At 55.6% G+C, this 17,991-nt stretch overlaps 1 protein-coding gene across 11 annotated transcripts in view; it reads right to left on the bottom strand.

Moving 5' to 3' along the window:
• Positions 1-17,991, bottom strand: part of PTPRF (protein tyrosine phosphatase receptor type F) — a 311,983-nt gene that overhangs the window by 4,744 nt on the left and 289,248 nt on the right. For all 11 annotated transcript variants that reach the window (XM_038760656.1, XM_038760661.1, XM_038760660.1 and 8 more), the window contains 9 exons: positions 17,890-17,987; positions 10,623-10,746; positions 9,353-9,528; positions 3,675-3,794; positions 3,276-3,430; positions 2,331-2,616; positions 1,310-1,488; positions 585-711; positions 287-412 (listed from right to left, as the gene is read on the bottom strand). In XM_038760656.1, coding sequence (XP_038616584.1) covers positions 287-412; positions 585-711; positions 1,310-1,488; positions 2,331-2,616; positions 3,276-3,430; positions 3,675-3,794; positions 9,353-9,528; positions 10,623-10,746; positions 17,890-17,987 — 1,391 coding nt within the window. The remainder of the gene's footprint in view (positions 1-286; positions 413-584; positions 712-1,309; positions 1,489-2,330; positions 2,617-3,275; positions 3,431-3,674; positions 3,795-9,352; positions 9,529-10,622; positions 10,747-17,889; positions 17,988-17,991) is intronic.

The raw sequence follows: 17,991 nt of genomic DNA, 5'->3' as shown, positions 1-17,991 counted from the left end.
TACACACTAGGAGTGTACTCGCCCCACGCCCGGTAGCACTTAGATCCATACCTTTAGACTCCGTTTCTCTCCCACCCCCCACCAACTCTAATTTTAGTGTCTGCCTTACAAGATCGTAAAGTTATGGAAGGCAGGGATCATGTCTACTAACTCTAATTGTTGTATTCCTCCCAAGTGCCTGCAACAGTGTTCTGCCCCGAATAAACTCACAATACATACTGTTGATTGGTTGACTGCCTGACCAAGACTGCCGTGGGGTGGTGAGCTTGGAAGGAAAGGCTCTTACCCGGGCATCGGTGACCTTGAATTCCCGCAGGATGTACTGGGGCATGTTGTACTCAGCCATGGGATCCACCACGAAATACTGGTACCGAGCCGAGCGCTCTGCGGGCCAGTACTGATGGCATTTCTCCTACAGGGTACAGAAGGATGGAGCAGAGTTGAGGAGCAGCGATGGTGGGAAGAGCCCCACTACGGGCAGGGGTACAGTGAGGGAGGACTGGGAGCTCCAGGAGTAGGCAGAATATGGGGATCAAAAATAGAGGAGGAAGCAGAAACGTGGGGAGCATCTCACAGTTGCTTACCCGGCCCATCTCCCTTAGCTTGGTCAGCATGACCACGATGGTGGAGTTGTGCTCCCAGAGCATGCGCCAGAAATCCTCGGTGCTCTCGGCCAGAGGCCCCTGGGTGGCAATGTAAGCCTTCTGCTGCCTGCGGGGTGTGTGCGAAGGGAAAGCGTCAGGGGGCAGCCCCTATCCTTGACCCCCTCCCCCAGTGCCCAACGGCTCCGGGCCCTAGAGCGAAGCTGTCCTGAGCTCTGACCCTGCCAGGGGGTGGGGGATAATGGGATGGGGACAGACAGGACAATGGCTACTCTGCCTCCTCTGTCTCTCTGTGTCCCCTGACTGACGCTGTAGGATGGGCGGTTTAGGACACATCCTCCCCCTGCCCAGGGGCCATCGAGGCTACGGGAGTCTCTTGCAGGGGAAAAGAAACTCACTGCCACCCACACTCTCCCTGATGGCAGACCCTGGGCTCCACCCAATGTTCAGGGTAAGGCAGATCATGGAACTGTTTGCTTCCTCTCCTCCTTCAGGATCCTGGGGCTCAGGAAGCGCATCTCGGGGAGTGCGAGATGCTCCCCTGCAACCTCCCCCAGCAGCTGCCCTGACTGGATCAGGAAGGGGAAGGACAAGTTATGGAAGATAGGCCAGAGAAGCCCCTGGCATCCTGGGGCACCTGCCTGCTGCTCCCTTCCTCTCCCCCGCAATCGGGTCCCACAGACATTGGTCCGGGGCCAGGCCCTCACCGATAGCCGTCGATGAAGCTGGCGTTGATGTAGTCCGAGCCCTCAACCCCGCGGATGGGCTGCAGGCAGACGCGGGTCAGCTCGTAGGGCATGATGTTCACCAGGCGGTTCTTGAACTTGTTGCAAGGCAGGTTGGCGCTGATGAAGCGGGAGGTGTGGGCTTTTGAGTTGGCGAGTAGCTGGGGAGAGAGGGACCAACATTGCTCAGGGAACCTAAACTCCACGGTTGTGGAGGTGGGGCAGGCTTGGCCAATGGTTTTGGGTTCCCCAGCCTCAGTGGGGAAGTGGGTGCATCAGACCCCAGCCTGAGGTCCCACAAGCTTTCTTTGTGTCTCTCCACCGCAGCCAGCCCCAGGTGAGAGGCTGCCTCTCATCTTTCCTCCACGCCTTCCATTCCCCCAAATCTGGCCCCATGGATCCTCAGGACCTGAACTCAAGCCTGTTCTAGTCCTGCTCTAATAATAATAATAATAATGGCATTTATTAAGCACTTACTATTATTAAGCACATACTATGTGCAAAGCACTGTTCTAAGCGCTGGGGAGGTTACAAGGTAATCAGTTGTCCCACGGGGGGCTCACAGTCCTAATCCCCATTTTACAGATGAGGGAACTGAAGCCCAGAGAAGTTAAGTGACTTGCCCAAAGTCACACTGCTGACAATTGGCAGAGCTGGCATTTGAACCCATGACCTTGGACTCCAAAGCCCGTGCATGCTCCTTCCACTGAGCCACACTTCTTCTCTACTCCACTCTCTGCCCAGGACCCTGAAGAATGGGCTCTCTGCAGCCCTGAGCTGTGCCATGCCGGGGGCGCCGTCCCCTGGGGGGTGAAACTGGGCCAGAGGAGAAGGGGTGGGAGGCTGGGCTTGCTCTCCATGTCCACTTGTACTCTCTCTGAAGGAGGATCAGGCCATAGGGGGTGGGTGCAGTCAGGGCAGGAAGGTTCGCTACCCCATCCTCTGCGCCTCCACACTGGGGGTGCTCCGGGAGAGAGGGGTGGGACGCCCGCCGCCTGCTCACCTTGAACTCCAGCTCCATGGCGGTGACGCTCTCACCCGGAGGCACCTGGCCCAACTTCTGGATGTGGGCGTAGAGGCTGCGGGCCGGCACTTCGGTGTGGCCGCAGGCAGCGGCTTCCAGGAGCGCTTCGTGGATGAACACGTACTGATCCTCCGTCTGCACCATGTAGTTGCGCTGGGAGCGCATGCAGGTCACGTGGCCGTAGATGTCCACGGTCTTCTCATGCTTCATGCGCTCCAGCATGGCGTCCGTGACAATAAAGCAGCCCGTACGTCCCACGCCGGCGCTGGGGGAGGGGGCGGTACAGCTCAGTGGCCCGGGAGTTACGCCCGTCTGCCCGCCCACTGCCAGCTCCGGACTCCAGCCCCTCGAGGGAGCTTTCCGGCTCGGCGCGCACACACACGGCAAGAAAAGGCAGCCTTCCTTAGGCGGGTAAGTGGGTGCAGGCCTGATCACACACTCAGGCTCAAAGGGTCCCCCCCCCACTCATAACTCACCCGCCCAGGAGCATGCTCAGAGCTGCCCAACCTACACCCAGACTCACGGGGGGGTTCACAACCAAGCAGATGCATGCACGCACACACACACACACGGGCCACCAGTTCCCGTACAGTTTTGGACACCTCACACTGTGCTCTGACCCTCTCACGAAACTGCCGCAAGTCACCACCACAGACCCGAAGAGCCAGTTGCTGCCCCCGGGCCTTAGACCCGGCCGGATGCCCGCCTTGGGCCTTCCCCCTCCCTTGGCAGAGATGCCGGTCGGCAGGGAGGTTGGGCCCCTCCTGTCCACTTTTGCAATGGCCCGTCCAGGGAGCTCCTTCGTCAGAGCTGGGGCCAAAGCAGCAAACCCCCAAATCTTCCACCTCCTCTTCCTTCCTCCCCCCAGCTGCTGAGCCTGGTGGGGAGCCCACATCTCCTCCCCTCCCCTTTCCGGCTCCTCACCTGCAATGCACCACCATGGGGCCGGCGTCTGGGGGGTTGCAAGCCTTGACTCTGCGCAGGAAGGCCAAGATGGGGGTGGGGTACTCGGGAACCCCGTGGTCGGGCCACGCCATGAACTGAAACTGCCGCAGCTCCCGCTTCTCACTGGAGCCGCTCTGGGGAAGGCGGGGAGAAGAGCAGAGAGGGGACTGGGGTGGAGCGCCGGGCCAGTCCACCCGCCATCCTGCACAAGTTGGCCGCACTTGGTGAGTCCCAGGGTTTCTTACAGTTGGGGCTGCAGGAGACGAGGAGGTCCTATGGAGCTCCTCCCCTGTCCTCCACCTGCCCTGCCAGGGAGGTGATACCCCCTCAAATGCCCTGGGACTCCCTGCCTCGCCCCTGAGGGTTGCAGTTCGTTACCTTGAAAAGCGCGAAGGTGCGAACAGTGTAGGTGGCCAGCTCCACCGTATCCAGCAGCGTGATCTGGATCAGGCCGTAGGTCTCGGTGCCCCGGCTCGGCCAGTACTGGTCACACTTCACCTACGGGGGTGGGAAAGGGACAGTGTGAACTGTGGGGCCCTGGGGAGGAAAGCAGCTGAACCAGGCCCTTCCCGTGGGCCTCCAAGGTTGCATCCATACCAAATAGCTGGGCAGGGGGTGGGGGAAGAACAGCAACGCCTCAGGAAGGCTCTGGAAAGACCCGGCCCGGGCAGAATCCCCGGCTCAGCTCCCATCGCTGCTCCCAGGGTCACGGTGACTGACCCACGGGCAGGACGGGCCAGCTGGGCTCCAAGCTGCTGACCTCCCTGTAGGCGGCCAGAGCAGCAAAATGCCAACACGACTGCTTCACTGAGCCTCCCCCACTCCTGGGGTGGACACTTGCGACCCCCACCCCCCATCTCGGCCCAGCTGCGGAGACCAGCTTTCGGGGCAGAGCAGAGTGGCCGGGGCCCATCCGCCATCTGCTTGGCCCTTGGGTTGGCCGTAGGGGACCCCAGCCCCGAGGCAGACACTCTACGCCACAGAGCTAGCTTCCGCTCAACTCTCTGGAGCTGTTTCTTTGCAGAGCTGGGGCTGATAATTGAAAATTATTTATTCATGACCAGATAAGAGTCAGTCACATTTTCTGCCAAATTTACCCATAGTGTTTATGCGCCATTTTCAAGCTCTGTAAATTTTATGCTCAAGTCGATGTGCGGCGGCACTAAAATAGATGAGTCGCCTGCTGCCGGCAGCGCTCTCTTCTAATTAACTAAGGGCCAAGCTAACGCCCTGGGAGTGCACTGCCCTGAGGTTCCTGGGGTGGGAGGACAGCTGCTGGAAGCTCCTCCCCATTCTCTCCCCAACTGCCACCTCTGGAAATCTCCATGCGGATGTTTCCCAAATCTACGTCTCCAGCCCTGTCCACTCTCCTCCTCTGCAGTCTCGCAGAGAAGCAGCGTGGCTCAGTGGAAAGAGCCTGGGCTTTGGAATCAGAAGTCATGGGTTCAAATCCCGGCTCCGCTCAATTAGCTGTGTGACTTTGGGCAAGTCACTTCTCTGGGCCTCAGTTACCTCATCCGTAAAATGGGGATTAAGACTGGGAGCCCCCTGTGGGACAACCTGATCACCTTGTAACCTCCCCAGCGCTTAGAACAGTGCTTTGCACATAGTAAGTGCTTAATAAATGCCATCATTATTATTATCTCCTCCTGCCTTCAGGACACATCTACTTCGATGTCCTGCTGACACCTCAAACTAAACATGTCCAAAACACAACTCATCTTCCCACCAAAACCCCATCCTCCCCCTGGCTTTCCCATCACTGGAGACAATACGAGCATACTCCCTATCCCACAAGCCTGTAAAACCTTGACATTATCCTGAATTAATCAATGGAATTTACTGAATGCTTACTGGGGTTTTTCTTAGGGTATTTGTTAAGTGTTTATTGTGTGTTGTGGTAGACACAAGCTAATCAGGTTGGACACAGTCCACGTCCCACGTGGGGCTCACAGCCTGAATCCCCATTTTACAGACAAAGTAACTTGCCCAGAGTCACACAGCAGACAAGTGGCAGAGCCCAGGTTTGGAAAACGCTCTGTACTTTCTCCAGTTCTGTCATGTCCTTCCTGCTCTCAGGTTTTTCCTGGGAGTCCGCTGCACTGCCAGCTACTGCCATGATTGGGTTCTGGTTGCTTTATCGGAAAACCCTGCTGTGGCTGCCTTTGAGGAGGGTGGGAACAGACAGGGTTTTGACAGGGGGGAGTCAACGGGAGGCGAGTGGAGCCTGGCTCCTCACAGCCCCATTTTTGTCCCACCCCCCAGCTCGTCTAGCTCTCGCCCTCCTTCTGCCATCCATTATTTTTTAGACTGTGAGCCCACTGTTGGGTAGGGACTGTCTCTATATGTTGCCAATTTGTACTTCCCAAGCGCTTAGTACAGTGCTCTGCACATAGCGCTCAATAAATACGATTGATTGATTGATTGATTGATTATTTGACAGGCTCCTTAGCTCAGTGGTTGTATAGAGCGGCAAAACTCCTTCAGATCCCCTCACCCTCCCAATAGTGCAACAGCAGCCAATGATCTCTTTCCCGAGCCATGACTAACAGCTCTGAGCCCACCCACTGTTGAACGCTTCGGCACAATCCCTCTTCCATCGCTTTAGGAAGAGCCCTGGGGTGCCACCTCAGAGCCCTACGACTGGCCGAGAGGTGGCATGGCTGGCTGCCAAGGGAGCTGCATGTTTGGTTCACAGCGTGGCTCAGTGGAAAGAGCATGGGCTTTGGAGTCAGAGGTCATGGGTTCAAATTCCGGCTCTGCCAATTAGCTGTGTGACTTTGGGCAAGTCACTTAGCTTCTCTGTGCCTCACTTCCCTCATCTGTAAAATGGGGATTAAGACTGTGAGCCCCCCGTGGGACAACCTGATCACCTTGTAACCTCTCCAGCGCTTAGAACAGTGCTTTGCACATAGCAAGCGCTTAATAAATGCCATCATCGTCATCATCACCTCTACCCACCAAACTCGGGGTGGCACAAAAGCACTCGTAGAGGGAAGCAGCTCGACTGTCCCAAATCCGCTGTGGTTTTCCCCGGCAGGTGGTTGCCATGGTCCCATGCTGACGGCAGCACCACCTGCTAGGGGTAACCACTAGGAACGGGGGGCCAGCCCCCACGGGCCCCTGAACTGCTGTGACCTTCAGGGAAGGAAGAGGCACCTTCCCCCAAAGCCACCACACCTCATCCTCTCCCTGGTGTTGCAAGGGTGATTCAGAGGGGGGCAAAAGACTTGCCAACTGACTGATCCAGGAGACAGATGGAGCTCCATTTCCCCTAGGCCAGTGGGGGCTCAGTGAATACCAATACTGCCGCTCCTACAGCCACTCTGTGGTTTTCTGCATGCTCTCTGATCTTAAACATAATTAGGTAGTTACTCGTTCACCAGGTACACGAGGGCATCTCACTAGCGTATAATTCCTAGGGCCCCCTTTCCATCATTTCTCTCAGATGGGCATTTTATGTTGCTGAGCCAGCAGACATCTGCCATAGTGGCTATCTGACACGATAAGCTGTTACATAAACCCTAGCGAGGAGTTCTACAGTTTCCTATGACTCTCCAGGGTGGCTTGTCACCTAAGCCCAGTGATCAGTTGGGTCTCAAACATGCCTGTCATTCATTCATTCATTCAATCGTATTTACTGAGTGCTTACTGTGTGCACGGCACTGTACTAAGCACTTGGGAAGTACAAGTTGGTAACATATAGAGACAGTCCCTACCCAACAACGGGCTCACAGTCTAGAACGTAGCAAAAACAAGGGGGTGGAAGATCGCCATTTACGACTGGATAAATGAAGTTTGATGTGTACCCCGTCCCCCAGCCCAAGAGTCCCTAGCTGGCTTCCTGCTTTTGACTTGCTCAGTCAGTTTTGCCACTGCACGATTTGGCTACCAACTCTGCTATATCGTACTCTCCCAAGGACTTAGTACTGTGCTCTGCATGGTAAGCGCTCAATAAATATGATTGATGACTGACTGATTGATAGCAACACAGCTGGAGAATTGGGGAAGCTCCTTTCCATAGTGATGGTCTGTCTGGAGAGAACATAAAACGGCCCTGAAAGACAAGGCCATATGCTTGCGCTGGGCAGCGGTTTAGCAGCGAGTAATGGAATGGAATTTCTCTTACCTGGCCCCGACCTTACAGAAGAACTGACAGACTGTAACCAACTTTTAATTATTAGTTTTTCACACCTCTTGCAAGAGGCTCTTCACAAAGCTCTTGGCCTATCTAATTCCTTGTTCGTACATGGCCTGCCGGTCTTATGGTCTTATCTGTTCTTGCTCGGGAGAGCAATTCAAATTTGTAAAGGATGACTGTTTTCTTACAATGACCTCTTTTATTTTTACCAAATCGTCAAGCAGGGTTTCTATTTGATTGCTATATCTTTGTGTTGAGAGGCCCATATTTTACCTGGGTCTCTAATACGGTGTTTTCAAACATCTTTCAGGCTTCTCTTCGGCATTTTTTCTGCCCCACAGCAATTTCTTTCATTGTTTTCTTAAGGTTCTCATGTGTGGGTTGTTGGTTTTTGCCTTCCCTTCCCATTCAGAATACTAGACTTATTTAATTGTGCTTTAGGATGCCCTTCTCTCCCCTTCACCAGCTAAAGCCAATCCTTCATGAAATCCTCTTCATTCTTCCTCATTAATAGTTCACCCCTCTCTTTTTTATGGTATTTGTTAAGCGCTTACTACGCCCCACGCACGTAATAAGTGCTGGGGTAGATACAAGCTAATCGGGTTGGACACAGTCCACGTCCCAAGTGGGACTCACAGTCAATCCCCATTTGTCTTAATCCCCATTTTACAGACAAGGAAACTGAGGCACAGAGAAATGAAGTGATTTGCCCAAGGTCACATAACAGAGAAGTGGCAGAGCTGGGATTTGAACTGAGGTCCTTCTGACTCCCGGGCCCACGATCTATACACTAGGCCATGCTGCTCTCAGTCACCTCCACCACTGCCCCAGTTCTGGCCCAAAGTACCTTCTGCCAGATTGCTGCAGCAGCAGTAGCAGGCTCTTTGGTGGATTCCCTAACATTCAATCGTATTTCTTGAGCGCTTACTGTGTGCAGAGCACTGTACTAAGCGCTTGGGAAGTACCAGTTGGCAACATATAAAGATGGTCCCTACCAAACAGTGGGCTCACACTCTAGAAGGGGGAGACCCTAAGTCCAGGCTATCTTCCCCAGGAGGAAGAATCAGCTTCAATCACCACTCCAGTCACGTCCCTTATAACAGCATCTCACACAAATCAAACTGAAGAAATGCTGGGCTGGAGTAGATGACCACCCAGCCCAGTATCCTCTAAAAGTAGCAACAACCTTGAAGCCTTCCCAGGATGACCCCTGGGAAGGGGTCCAATCACTCTCGGACCTCTTGGTGGGTCCAGACATCTCTTTGACTTCTGTGGAAGTAATGGGACTCTGCAAAGAATTTGGGGGCCCTGTACATTTCGGTTTTCTGTCCTTCCCTCCTCCTGATCGCTCACATCTCACTCGTCTCCAGCTGCCCATCTTCCCAGCCCTTGCCCTGTCCACCTTCTGTCCCCTGCCTCGCAGGACTGAAGCCACTATAACGCTTAGGACATGGGGAGGCTGTGGCCCTTTGAAACTCTGGCCCGAACCCAACCCCCTCCAGTGACTACTTGGCTTCCTCTTGTAACACTGTGAACTTGGTAGGTGGCATGTGTAATTTAGGGTTGTTTAATATTTCCCTGTAACATCCTACTGTCTTCCCCATGGGACAGGGGACCATGTCTGTTCTGATTATCTTGAATTTGCCTCAGTAAGTGTTTAAGGACTCCTCCTCACTAGTACAAGCAGCTATTCTTCTCAAATTAGTCCCTTTTCATGTCATTTGCCTCTCTTACCTGTGTGTGAATCTGCCCCTTAAAAGAAAACACTCCTCAAAGGCCTCGTAGCTGAAACTGAGGCTAGGGTTCAACCCCTAAATCGGTTCTCCACCAATTCCAAATTCTCCAAAAATGCCCGCCATCTCCCTCTCCCGCCTCCCGATTTCCCTGGCCCTGGCAGATGAGGCTCTCCACCTACCCGAGACTTCTCCTCCAGGCGCGTCATCATGACGATGGTGGCTGTCCTCTGCTCCCACACCATCCGCCAGAAGTCGCTGAGCGTCTCTGGCAAGGGCCCCTGGGTGGCAATGTAGGCGTTCTGTTTCCGGTACCCATCTATGTAGTTTGCGTTGATGTAGTCGCTGCCTGGGACCCCTGGGAGAAATAAAAGGCAAGCGGCAAGCCAATGGTTAGTCCGCAGAGCCAGCTGTCATCATGATACCCGAAAGGATGGCTGGGCCCGTCCTCCCAAGAACCTGGACTGGGTGGACGTTCAGAGTCTGAGGCCTGGCAGCCAGGGGCAAGAGGGCTGGAGAGACTCACGTCATCCTGACTGGGAGGTGAGGCCCAGGCGTGGGCACACACCACCTCCATGGCTGAAAGGGATCTAGGTTGGGTGAGTCACTTCTCCCCTCCCACCGGCTCCCTCCTCTTCTGCTCCTCGCTGTGAGGCTGCCTCTGAACGATGTCACGAGCCAGCGTTAACGGGAAGTTCTGTGATCGCCGGCCATACCCACCAACACAGATGCACGGGCAGAGATCGGTGGAGTTGATCCTGGTTAAGAGAAACTCGCTATCCTAACTTCGGGTGGTTCTGGGGGCGGGCTCCCCTCTAGGCGTGGCCAGGGAGGGAGGGTCCCCAAGAGAGGGCTGAGGATATTTGGGGAGACAATGAGCGGCAAGAGAGCCAGTGTGCCGGCAGTGCAGGGTGGGAAGCTAGCTGGCAAGTCTCTGGCTTCATAGTTTCACCGGGCCTGTGCCTCTGCCACCCTACAGGGCCGGAGCCTCCCGGAGAAAGTCGGAGTGGGGCTGCTGAACCCTCCATCTCAAGTGCTCTGGTTGACGAGGAGAGTGAGGTCAAGGAACGACAGAAGCCTGAAAGGTGGCTGGGTTAGGGCTCGGGGGTTAGCAGAAATGAATCTTTAGTGCTACTTGCTAAGACTGTAGCAGGAGATTTAGGTTGGACACCAGAGAGGCTTGTCAACAATTAGGGTTGGTAAATGCTGGAAGAGGCTACAGAGGGAAACGGTGGCCTTTCCTTCCCTAAAAACAGGAGAATAGATTAGATGAGTTTTCCTTCTAGGGGCTGAGGGTGAGATGGGCAGCAAAGTGTCAAGCCGGGGTGTTAGCTGGCGGCCCTGAGTCCTGGCCTGAGTCCTGCCGGTGGAAGGGGGAGAGGCTCATTTGGGCCGAGTGGGCTGTGCGGTGCATCCCCCATCCCTTCCCCGACCCCCAGCCCGCTGGCTCACCGTCAATGGAGGTGAGAATCACGCGGGAGTGGTCATAGGCGATGACGTTGGCGTAACGATTCTTAGGCTTGTTCACTTCCAGGTTTGAGTTCTCCCAGGTAAACTGCTGGCCCGGGTCAATGGACTGCAGGGAGGGGAGAGGTGGGGAGGAGAGGCCATCAGTGACCTCAAGTGTCCGGGGCATACACGCTTCTGCCCTTGGGTGCGGGGGTGCTGCCGGGCACGCCGGCCGGACATCTCTCCCCCAGGCCCCAGCAAGGAGGCCGAGGGAGGTCCTTATTTTGGTCTCACCGCGGCCGCCGGTGGCTCGAGTACTTGGGTTTCTCTCTGGCAGCCCTTGATCCCACAGACATTAAGACAGGACCCAACTGGCGGGGAGGTAGAAAGCAAGCATTATCACAGCACGGGCCCCACACTGGACTCCAGGCTGAGCCTCTCCTCTTGGTGCCCTCATCGCTCCCCCCCGGCCACTAGAGAACCCTCGACCATCGAAGGGTGGAGACCACCTGTCCTCTCCACCTACCCCTGATGAACACCCTGAAGATCGGAGGAGGGAGGGACTACGGAGGCCGATGGCAGGTGGGGGTCACAGATGACAGTAAAGCTGGCCCTGAGACATGGCCAGGAAAGGAGGCAGGGTGACAGAAGAAGGCCCTGCTGCTAGGCTGCTGTCTAAAGGCTGGATATCTCACCCACGTGGCTCTGGCTGGTTTCCACAAACCAGGGTCTCCCCCACCAGCTGCCGGGGGAAGACTGTGCTGAAGACTCTCCTCCCAGATCCTCCCACGGCCTTCCTCCTCCAGCTATAGCTGAGCAGAGCAGGTAGTGCTCTCAAAGTCATTGTGAACACTCCCTTACCCTCAGGCAGGAGAAATAATGGTATTTATTAAGCGCCTATGGAGGGTAGGACTGCCCCCAAACCTCCCTCACGGATATAAAAGACCCTGGAGAAGGGACCCTCAGCCTCTCAGGCAAGGTGGCCATTTGCCTGAGAGAAGCAGCGTGGCTCAGTGCAAAGAGCCCGGGCTCTGGAGTCAGAGGTCATGAGTTCAAATCCCGGCTCTGCCAATTGTCTGCTGTGTGACTTTGGGCAAGTCACTTCACTTCTCTGAGCCTCAGTTCCCTCATCTGTAAAATGGGGATGAAGACTGTGAGCCCCACGTGGGACAACCCGATCACCTTGTAACCTCCCCAGCGCTTAGAACAGTGCTTTGCACACAGTAATTGCTTAATGCCATTATTATTATTATTATGTGCCTTTACATCTGCCGAATTTATTTCTGGGGTCCAGCCGCTCCCTCCCTTGGCTCCTACTGCCGAGTTCCAAGGCTTGGATGTGGTACCCGCGTTCCTGGGGACCCGGGAGGGGACTGCAGAGGCTCCAGACCGTGGGAGCCCATCAGGGTGAGCCCCACCAATGGCTTTTGGGCTCTGCAGATTTCTGCCAAAGGTTCCACGCAACGTCCTCATATTACACCGTGCTTCCCCTAAATGCCCAGAATGTCTAGGCCTCACCTGTCATTGCGCCTGGCGCACAACTCTCCTCAAACAGCTCCAGCGGCGGCTGTCCATCTCCTTCAGCACCATGCCTTTGGCTTCCAGGCTCTCCCCCAGCTGACACCCCGCGTTCTCCCCAAGTTCACCGCCTCACGGTACCTAGGTCTCGACTCTCCCACTTCTGACCCCCGCCTTGTGCCAGAATCTGCCAGGCTGCAACTCTCCCGGTCGATAAAGCCCTCTAAAAAGCCCATTCCTCCAGGGAGCCTTCCTCGATACAAGAACAACACCCCTACAGCACACATATATTTCATTCCTAACCTCAGCACTTAAGCATCTCTGTCTCTTTTCATTTGAATAAGCAATTATCCATTGTGCTGTTACACTTTGCACTATTTAAGGTTCTATCCTTGTTCTTCCTCCTGCTTCCGATATTTATAAAGCACATTTATGTGTCCACCCTGAGAGACTGAGAGAGAAACTCCCAGAAGGCAGCAAATGCATCTCTTGCTTCCCCAGCACCTACTACAGTACTTGCCCCGCAGAAGGCGCTCATTAAATACCAGTGATGAGGAAAGGGGCACAAATCTAGAGCTGGATCTGTGCAAGGGTCACCAAGGGGGAGGGCAGGTAGTCTCCAAACAGGGGTGCCGGAGGCTGGTGAACAGCCTTTCATCTCCACCGAGGTCCAAATGGAAGGAGATGGGTTTGAATGGTGGTGAGGCCTTGGGGATGGCCTGGCTTGGGAGTCGAAAAGACCTAGGTTCTAATCCCAGCTCCACCATTTATCTGCTGTGTGACCTGAGGCAAGTCACAACTTCTCTGGGCCTCAGTTACCTCATCTGTAAAATTAGAATGAAGACTGTGAGCCTCATCTAGGACAGGGACTGTGTCCAACCTGATTACCTTGTATCTACCCCAGCGCTTAGAATAGTGCCTGGAATCATAGTAAGCATGTAACAAATACCACAAATAAAGGGGACATCGCTCAGAGTGGGAGAGGAGGGACATGGTATCTGAGAACCCGCAGCAAGCTGGGGGGGGGGCTGAAAATTGGGAGACCTGGGTTCTATGCGCAGCTCTGCCGCTGACCTGCTGTGTGACCTTGGACAAGTCACTGAACTGCTCCGGCCCTCAATTCCCTCATCTCTAAAATGGGGATAAAACATCAGCTCTCCCCCGGTTAGACTGGAAACCCCATGTGGACCTGGGTCTGGATGTGGTTTGCTTGTGTCGGCTAGCGCATGGGGAAGAACAGCAACTGCCCACTGAGGCTCTGCCCAAGGCAGGTTCCTGCAGTGAAGGGGAACACAGATCACTGTCCCTTGAGGTCACCAGGGCCAGCTCTGCCCCTGCACAGCACCATACAAAGGTCCTAACTGCTGCCACGGGGGCAGGAATTAAGGGTGTGTGTTTGGAGGGCGACAGGATGGGGGTGGTGTGGGCTTGGCAATCAGCAAGTCAGGGGAGCTGCTGCTACCCCCTCCCTATCGCCTCTGTTAGAGGGGCAGGAGAGAGGCGGGGTGTCAGAGCACCTGAGTGCACAGAGAAGCTAATTAAATCCTCCTGCCAATTAGTGACTCATTTAGGAGGAAAAATGGTTTAATTTGAAGTTGGGTGATGCATTAAAGCACACCTGTTTCCCAGCCCCTACCCTTCCCAGAGAGGCTGGGAGTGAGACAGATGAAAAATCCGGAGGGCTGATCTGAGCCAACATAGGCCCTGTCCCCTCTACTCCCATTCTTTAATAATAATGGCCTTTATTAAGCACTTACTATGTGCAAAGCACTGTTCTAAGCACCGGGGAGGTTACAAGGTGATCAGGTTGTCCCACGGGGGGCTCAAGGTCTTAATCCCTATTTTACAGATGAAGGAACTGGGGCACAGAGAAGTTAAGTGACTTGCCCAAAGTCACACAGCTGACTTTCTTCCAGAGCAGGAAGGGACCAAGCAACTAAGGCCAGGCCGCGTAAGGGTACCCAGTGTCAGTTAAGCGCTGGGGGAGATACAAATTAATCAAGTCCTCCATGGGGCTCACGGTCTGAGGGAGAACAGGTATTGAACCCCCGTTTTGCCAAAGAGGAAACGGAGGCACAGAAAACTTAAGTAACTCGTCCAAGGTCACCTGGAGCTGGGATTAGAACCCAGGTCCTCTGACTCCGAGGCTTGTGCTCTTTCCACTAGGCTGTGCTGCTTCTCCAGGGGAGAGAGTTGAGAGGGAGAGAGAGAGAATGAATGCCTGAGAGAAGGTGGGGCTGTGATCTCTCTCCATCCCTGGCTCAGGCTGCAGCAGAAGGGACGCAAGCACACACGGGCTTGGAGAAAAAGCCTGTGTGCAACCCCAAGCACAATCCAACAGGAGGCGCTCCAACACAGGCTCAGCCTCAGCCCGCTGAATAATTAACAGGCTGAACCTCAGTTGTATTTATTTAATTCCATTAATCCTGGGCCGTAAATTCTCCCAGCACTAAAAATGAAATACTTTCTCGACAAAGGCATTCAAAGAGGCAACCGTTTCTCAGCGCGTCAGACCTCTCTTGGGCCCCCGCCCCGGGAACGAGTGGGGTAGGGGGCCCCAGGCTGGCCACTTCGGGTCGGCCTGGCCGGTCAAGGGGGTCAAGCTCCTGGTGGTCCCAGCCCAGGGCCCATCTGAGGGTCCTGGCGCTGTGGGCAATGCCCTCAACCCCCTTCCCCAGGGAGCCGGGCGGCTCACCGTATGCCGGACCCAGGGAGCGTCGACAGCCGGGCCGGGCCCAGGGTTGGTTGGGGTTGGGCCCCAGGCCCCCTCCAGCTCCGGCTGCTTTCCTGGCTTCGCTACAGCCGGTTCCCACCCCGCCCCAAACCCTTTCTGGCCAGCTGGCTTACTGCCAACGAACCAGATTTCCTTCCTGCCTTAAATCCCGATGCCACTCAGTACCTGGTCCCTCCAGCTCCTCTCCCCGGCCTGACAGGTGCCTGAATTCGGCGGCGGGCCCTCGGCCTCTCTTCAGCTCCGGCAACCCTGACAGCACGGTGAAATATTGGTTCTCGGTTCCCACCTCCACTTAGCTCTTCTCCGCACGCCACCCTCCGCCCTTACTCCGTGGAGAGACGTTAGGCGGCCGGGTTTTTAGTGAACTCACTTACAACCATGCCTCTTCCCCAAGTTAACAAGACAGTAAATGGCCCGTGGGGGCCGACCATTCACGGATTTTCCCTCTTTCCCTTAATTTTTCTCCCTCTGCCGCCTGTGTGATTCTGGCTCTGCTGTGCTCACGGGCCAGGGGCTGCTAACCCTCTGCCACCAGACTTGCCCAGAGCGGTGATGCAATTTGGAAGAGTCTGGGAGGAGGGAGGTTAAGTACCGGAGTCCTTCAGCCCTGCCTTCCCAAGACATTACCCAAAGGGCCTGGGGAAAAAGACACCTGGTCTAAAGAAGGTAATGGCAAAGTCATAAAATGGACGTCTGTCTGTCTTTGAACAGGCTGTGGGACTTGTGTATCCTGACACAAACACTAACCAGATAGGGGCTGAGGAGAGAGAAACTGAAAGTGCTTTCTGCATGGAGGTACCACCGCTCTAACGCCCTCCCCCAGGCTCCTCAGGGGCTGGGGGCCCAAGCCTGGGGTTCAGGGCCAGTAAGGGCACCCCCTCTCCTCCCCTTCCTTCCCACCTGCCCGCTCTGGTGTGCTGCTGGGTCCAGCAGGGCTGGAGGCCTGGCAGGCCCTGACCTGTGCTTAATTATTCAGTCACTCAGATCTAGCCCGATCCCAGAATTACATGCAACAACTGCCCGCTTAATATCATCTTCAGCAGGTAAAGTACTACTGATTTGTGATCTAAACCAGCCGTGAGATGTGGGGGAGAACTCAGCCCAGAGAGGGATCGGCTCGGGCCGCCGCGGTGGGCTGGTCAGCCCAGGGATCCTGGACACTCGCCCCACCACTGCCTTAGGCCCTTCAGATATAAAATGGGAGCACTAACGGTAAAGCCCAGCACTCCACCAATGCGAGCTCTTTTTCTCCTCAACGTTGGTTATCAGTGATAACTCCCACTACCCCAGCCTGCTATCCCAGGGCCCTCCACCCCAAGCCATCACTCCCGGCCCCCTATCCCTGGCACTCCTGCCGCCAGAGGCTCCAGGAGACAGTGGGACACCACCTTTTTGTGTAAACAAGATGCGTACGAACAGCCGGTGTGTGTGCAGGCAGACATCCACCCGACAGTCGAGCCTCCCGATCCCCCCTCCCACCTCCGGACTCTCCTGCGGCCACTGAGCTGCACTGTGATAGGAGGAACGGCTGAGACACTACGCCTTCCTCCCTCCAGTGCGGGACACTCCTTTGTGGAGCAGCAGATAATCAAGCCATTTACCATCTTCAAATATGCAGCAAGCTGTGTGTGAGCTTGACACTGTGTGTGTGTGTGTGTGTGTGTGGGCGCGCGTGCATGCACCTACTCCTCCTCCCTCCCTGGCTGCAGCCCCCCTCCTGCAACCTTCCCTTCTTGCTTTAAAAGATTGTCTCACTCGCTCGCTCTCTCTTTCCCTTTCCCAGCATATATAATCTTACCTTGTGGGTAAATGTTCCGATCACATCTCAAAAATCAATGAAGTTCGGCTCCAGCGAGGGGAGGCCAGAGGCCCAGGCTGATTACAATCCCAACAGCAACAATTACACAAGCAGAGGACACTTTCTCAAGCTCTGCCCTCCTCAGCCCCGATGCAGGGTGGGGTCATCTAGGACCCCCCGTGCCCAGCCCGAGGGGGCAGTTGCCGCGGTTCTGGGGCCCAGCGCCCGTCCTGCTGTCGCAGTCCTGAGAACAAAGTGGTGGCCTCTTCCGACATTAATGCTTGACCATGTCTCAGCTGGGTCTGGGACAGTTGGGGCGAGGGTTAAAGGGCATGGAAGGGGCCCGGAGGGGGGCTCAGCAGAGGGTGTCATGGGAGAGCCAATGTCCCTGTGAATATCAATAACAAATAAGGAGTCTGACTGTCCTACCCAAGGTCACAGCAACACAGCCTTGGGAGGGAAGCGAGGCCCTTTATGTGCCCCCGCCTCCCACTTTCTCCCATCATCTATCCCTCTCTGAGGCAGATGGCACATGGTGATCTCAAGTGGATGACTGTGACTCGGAAGGTGGCAGCTCTCTATGTTGCGCCATGCGGTTGGAGAGGAGTGGAGTGCCTCTCCCCCCGACCTTGCCCCTCATCCCTGGGTATGCCCTGAACAAGAATGGTGGGCCCCAAGGGCCTGCTCTGGGAATCTTGTAGTATCGGGGACTGGGAATGGTTGGGGGGGGAGAGAGAGAGAGAGAAAGAGAGAAAGAGACTGGGGGGGTCGGGAAGGGCATCCTACCCCACACAAGTCTCCAGAGGGTCCTTCCGTGCACCTAAGACCTCTCCTCGTCAGAGAGAGCTGGGCTCGTTCATTATGGCCAAGGTCAAACAGGGAAAGCTGAGGACTGAGAGAGGGAGGGCAGAGCTGGGCAGGCATCATTTCAGGGGAAGGGACCCGGTCACAGAGAACCAGGTTGGGGGACTGAGTGGCCATCAGCCATCTGTCAGGGTTGACAGAAGACGACTCCACCATTTTCTCGGGAAAAGGGGCGGAAGCCAGGCCGGCGGTCCCCTGCCCTCCTCCTCCCCCGCCGGATATGAACCGGCCGCTTCCTCACACAGCCAGCCAGCCCCGGCCCACGGCCCGCTCTCCAACACCACGAAACAACAACTGCCCACTCTGGGCTCCCAGTCTGGGATTAGCAGCCCCCACCCTCCTTCCCTCAGACTCACCTCGTACTCTTGGGAGAACTTGAGCCCGTCGTTGGCTTTCAGCCTGTCGATGTTATCAGCCAGGTCGGTGACAGGGATGGGCGGATGGTCCCTCATACCTGG

This window comes from Tachyglossus aculeatus, chromosome 18 (genome assembly GCF_015852505.1).
Source record: "Tachyglossus aculeatus isolate mTacAcu1 chromosome 18, mTacAcu1.pri, whole genome shotgun sequence".
Classification (NCBI taxonomy): Eukaryota; Metazoa; Chordata; class Mammalia; order Monotremata; family Tachyglossidae; genus Tachyglossus; species Tachyglossus aculeatus.
Note: the sequence above shows the minus strand (reverse complement) of the source record. Positions and strands in the feature narration are given on the sequence as shown.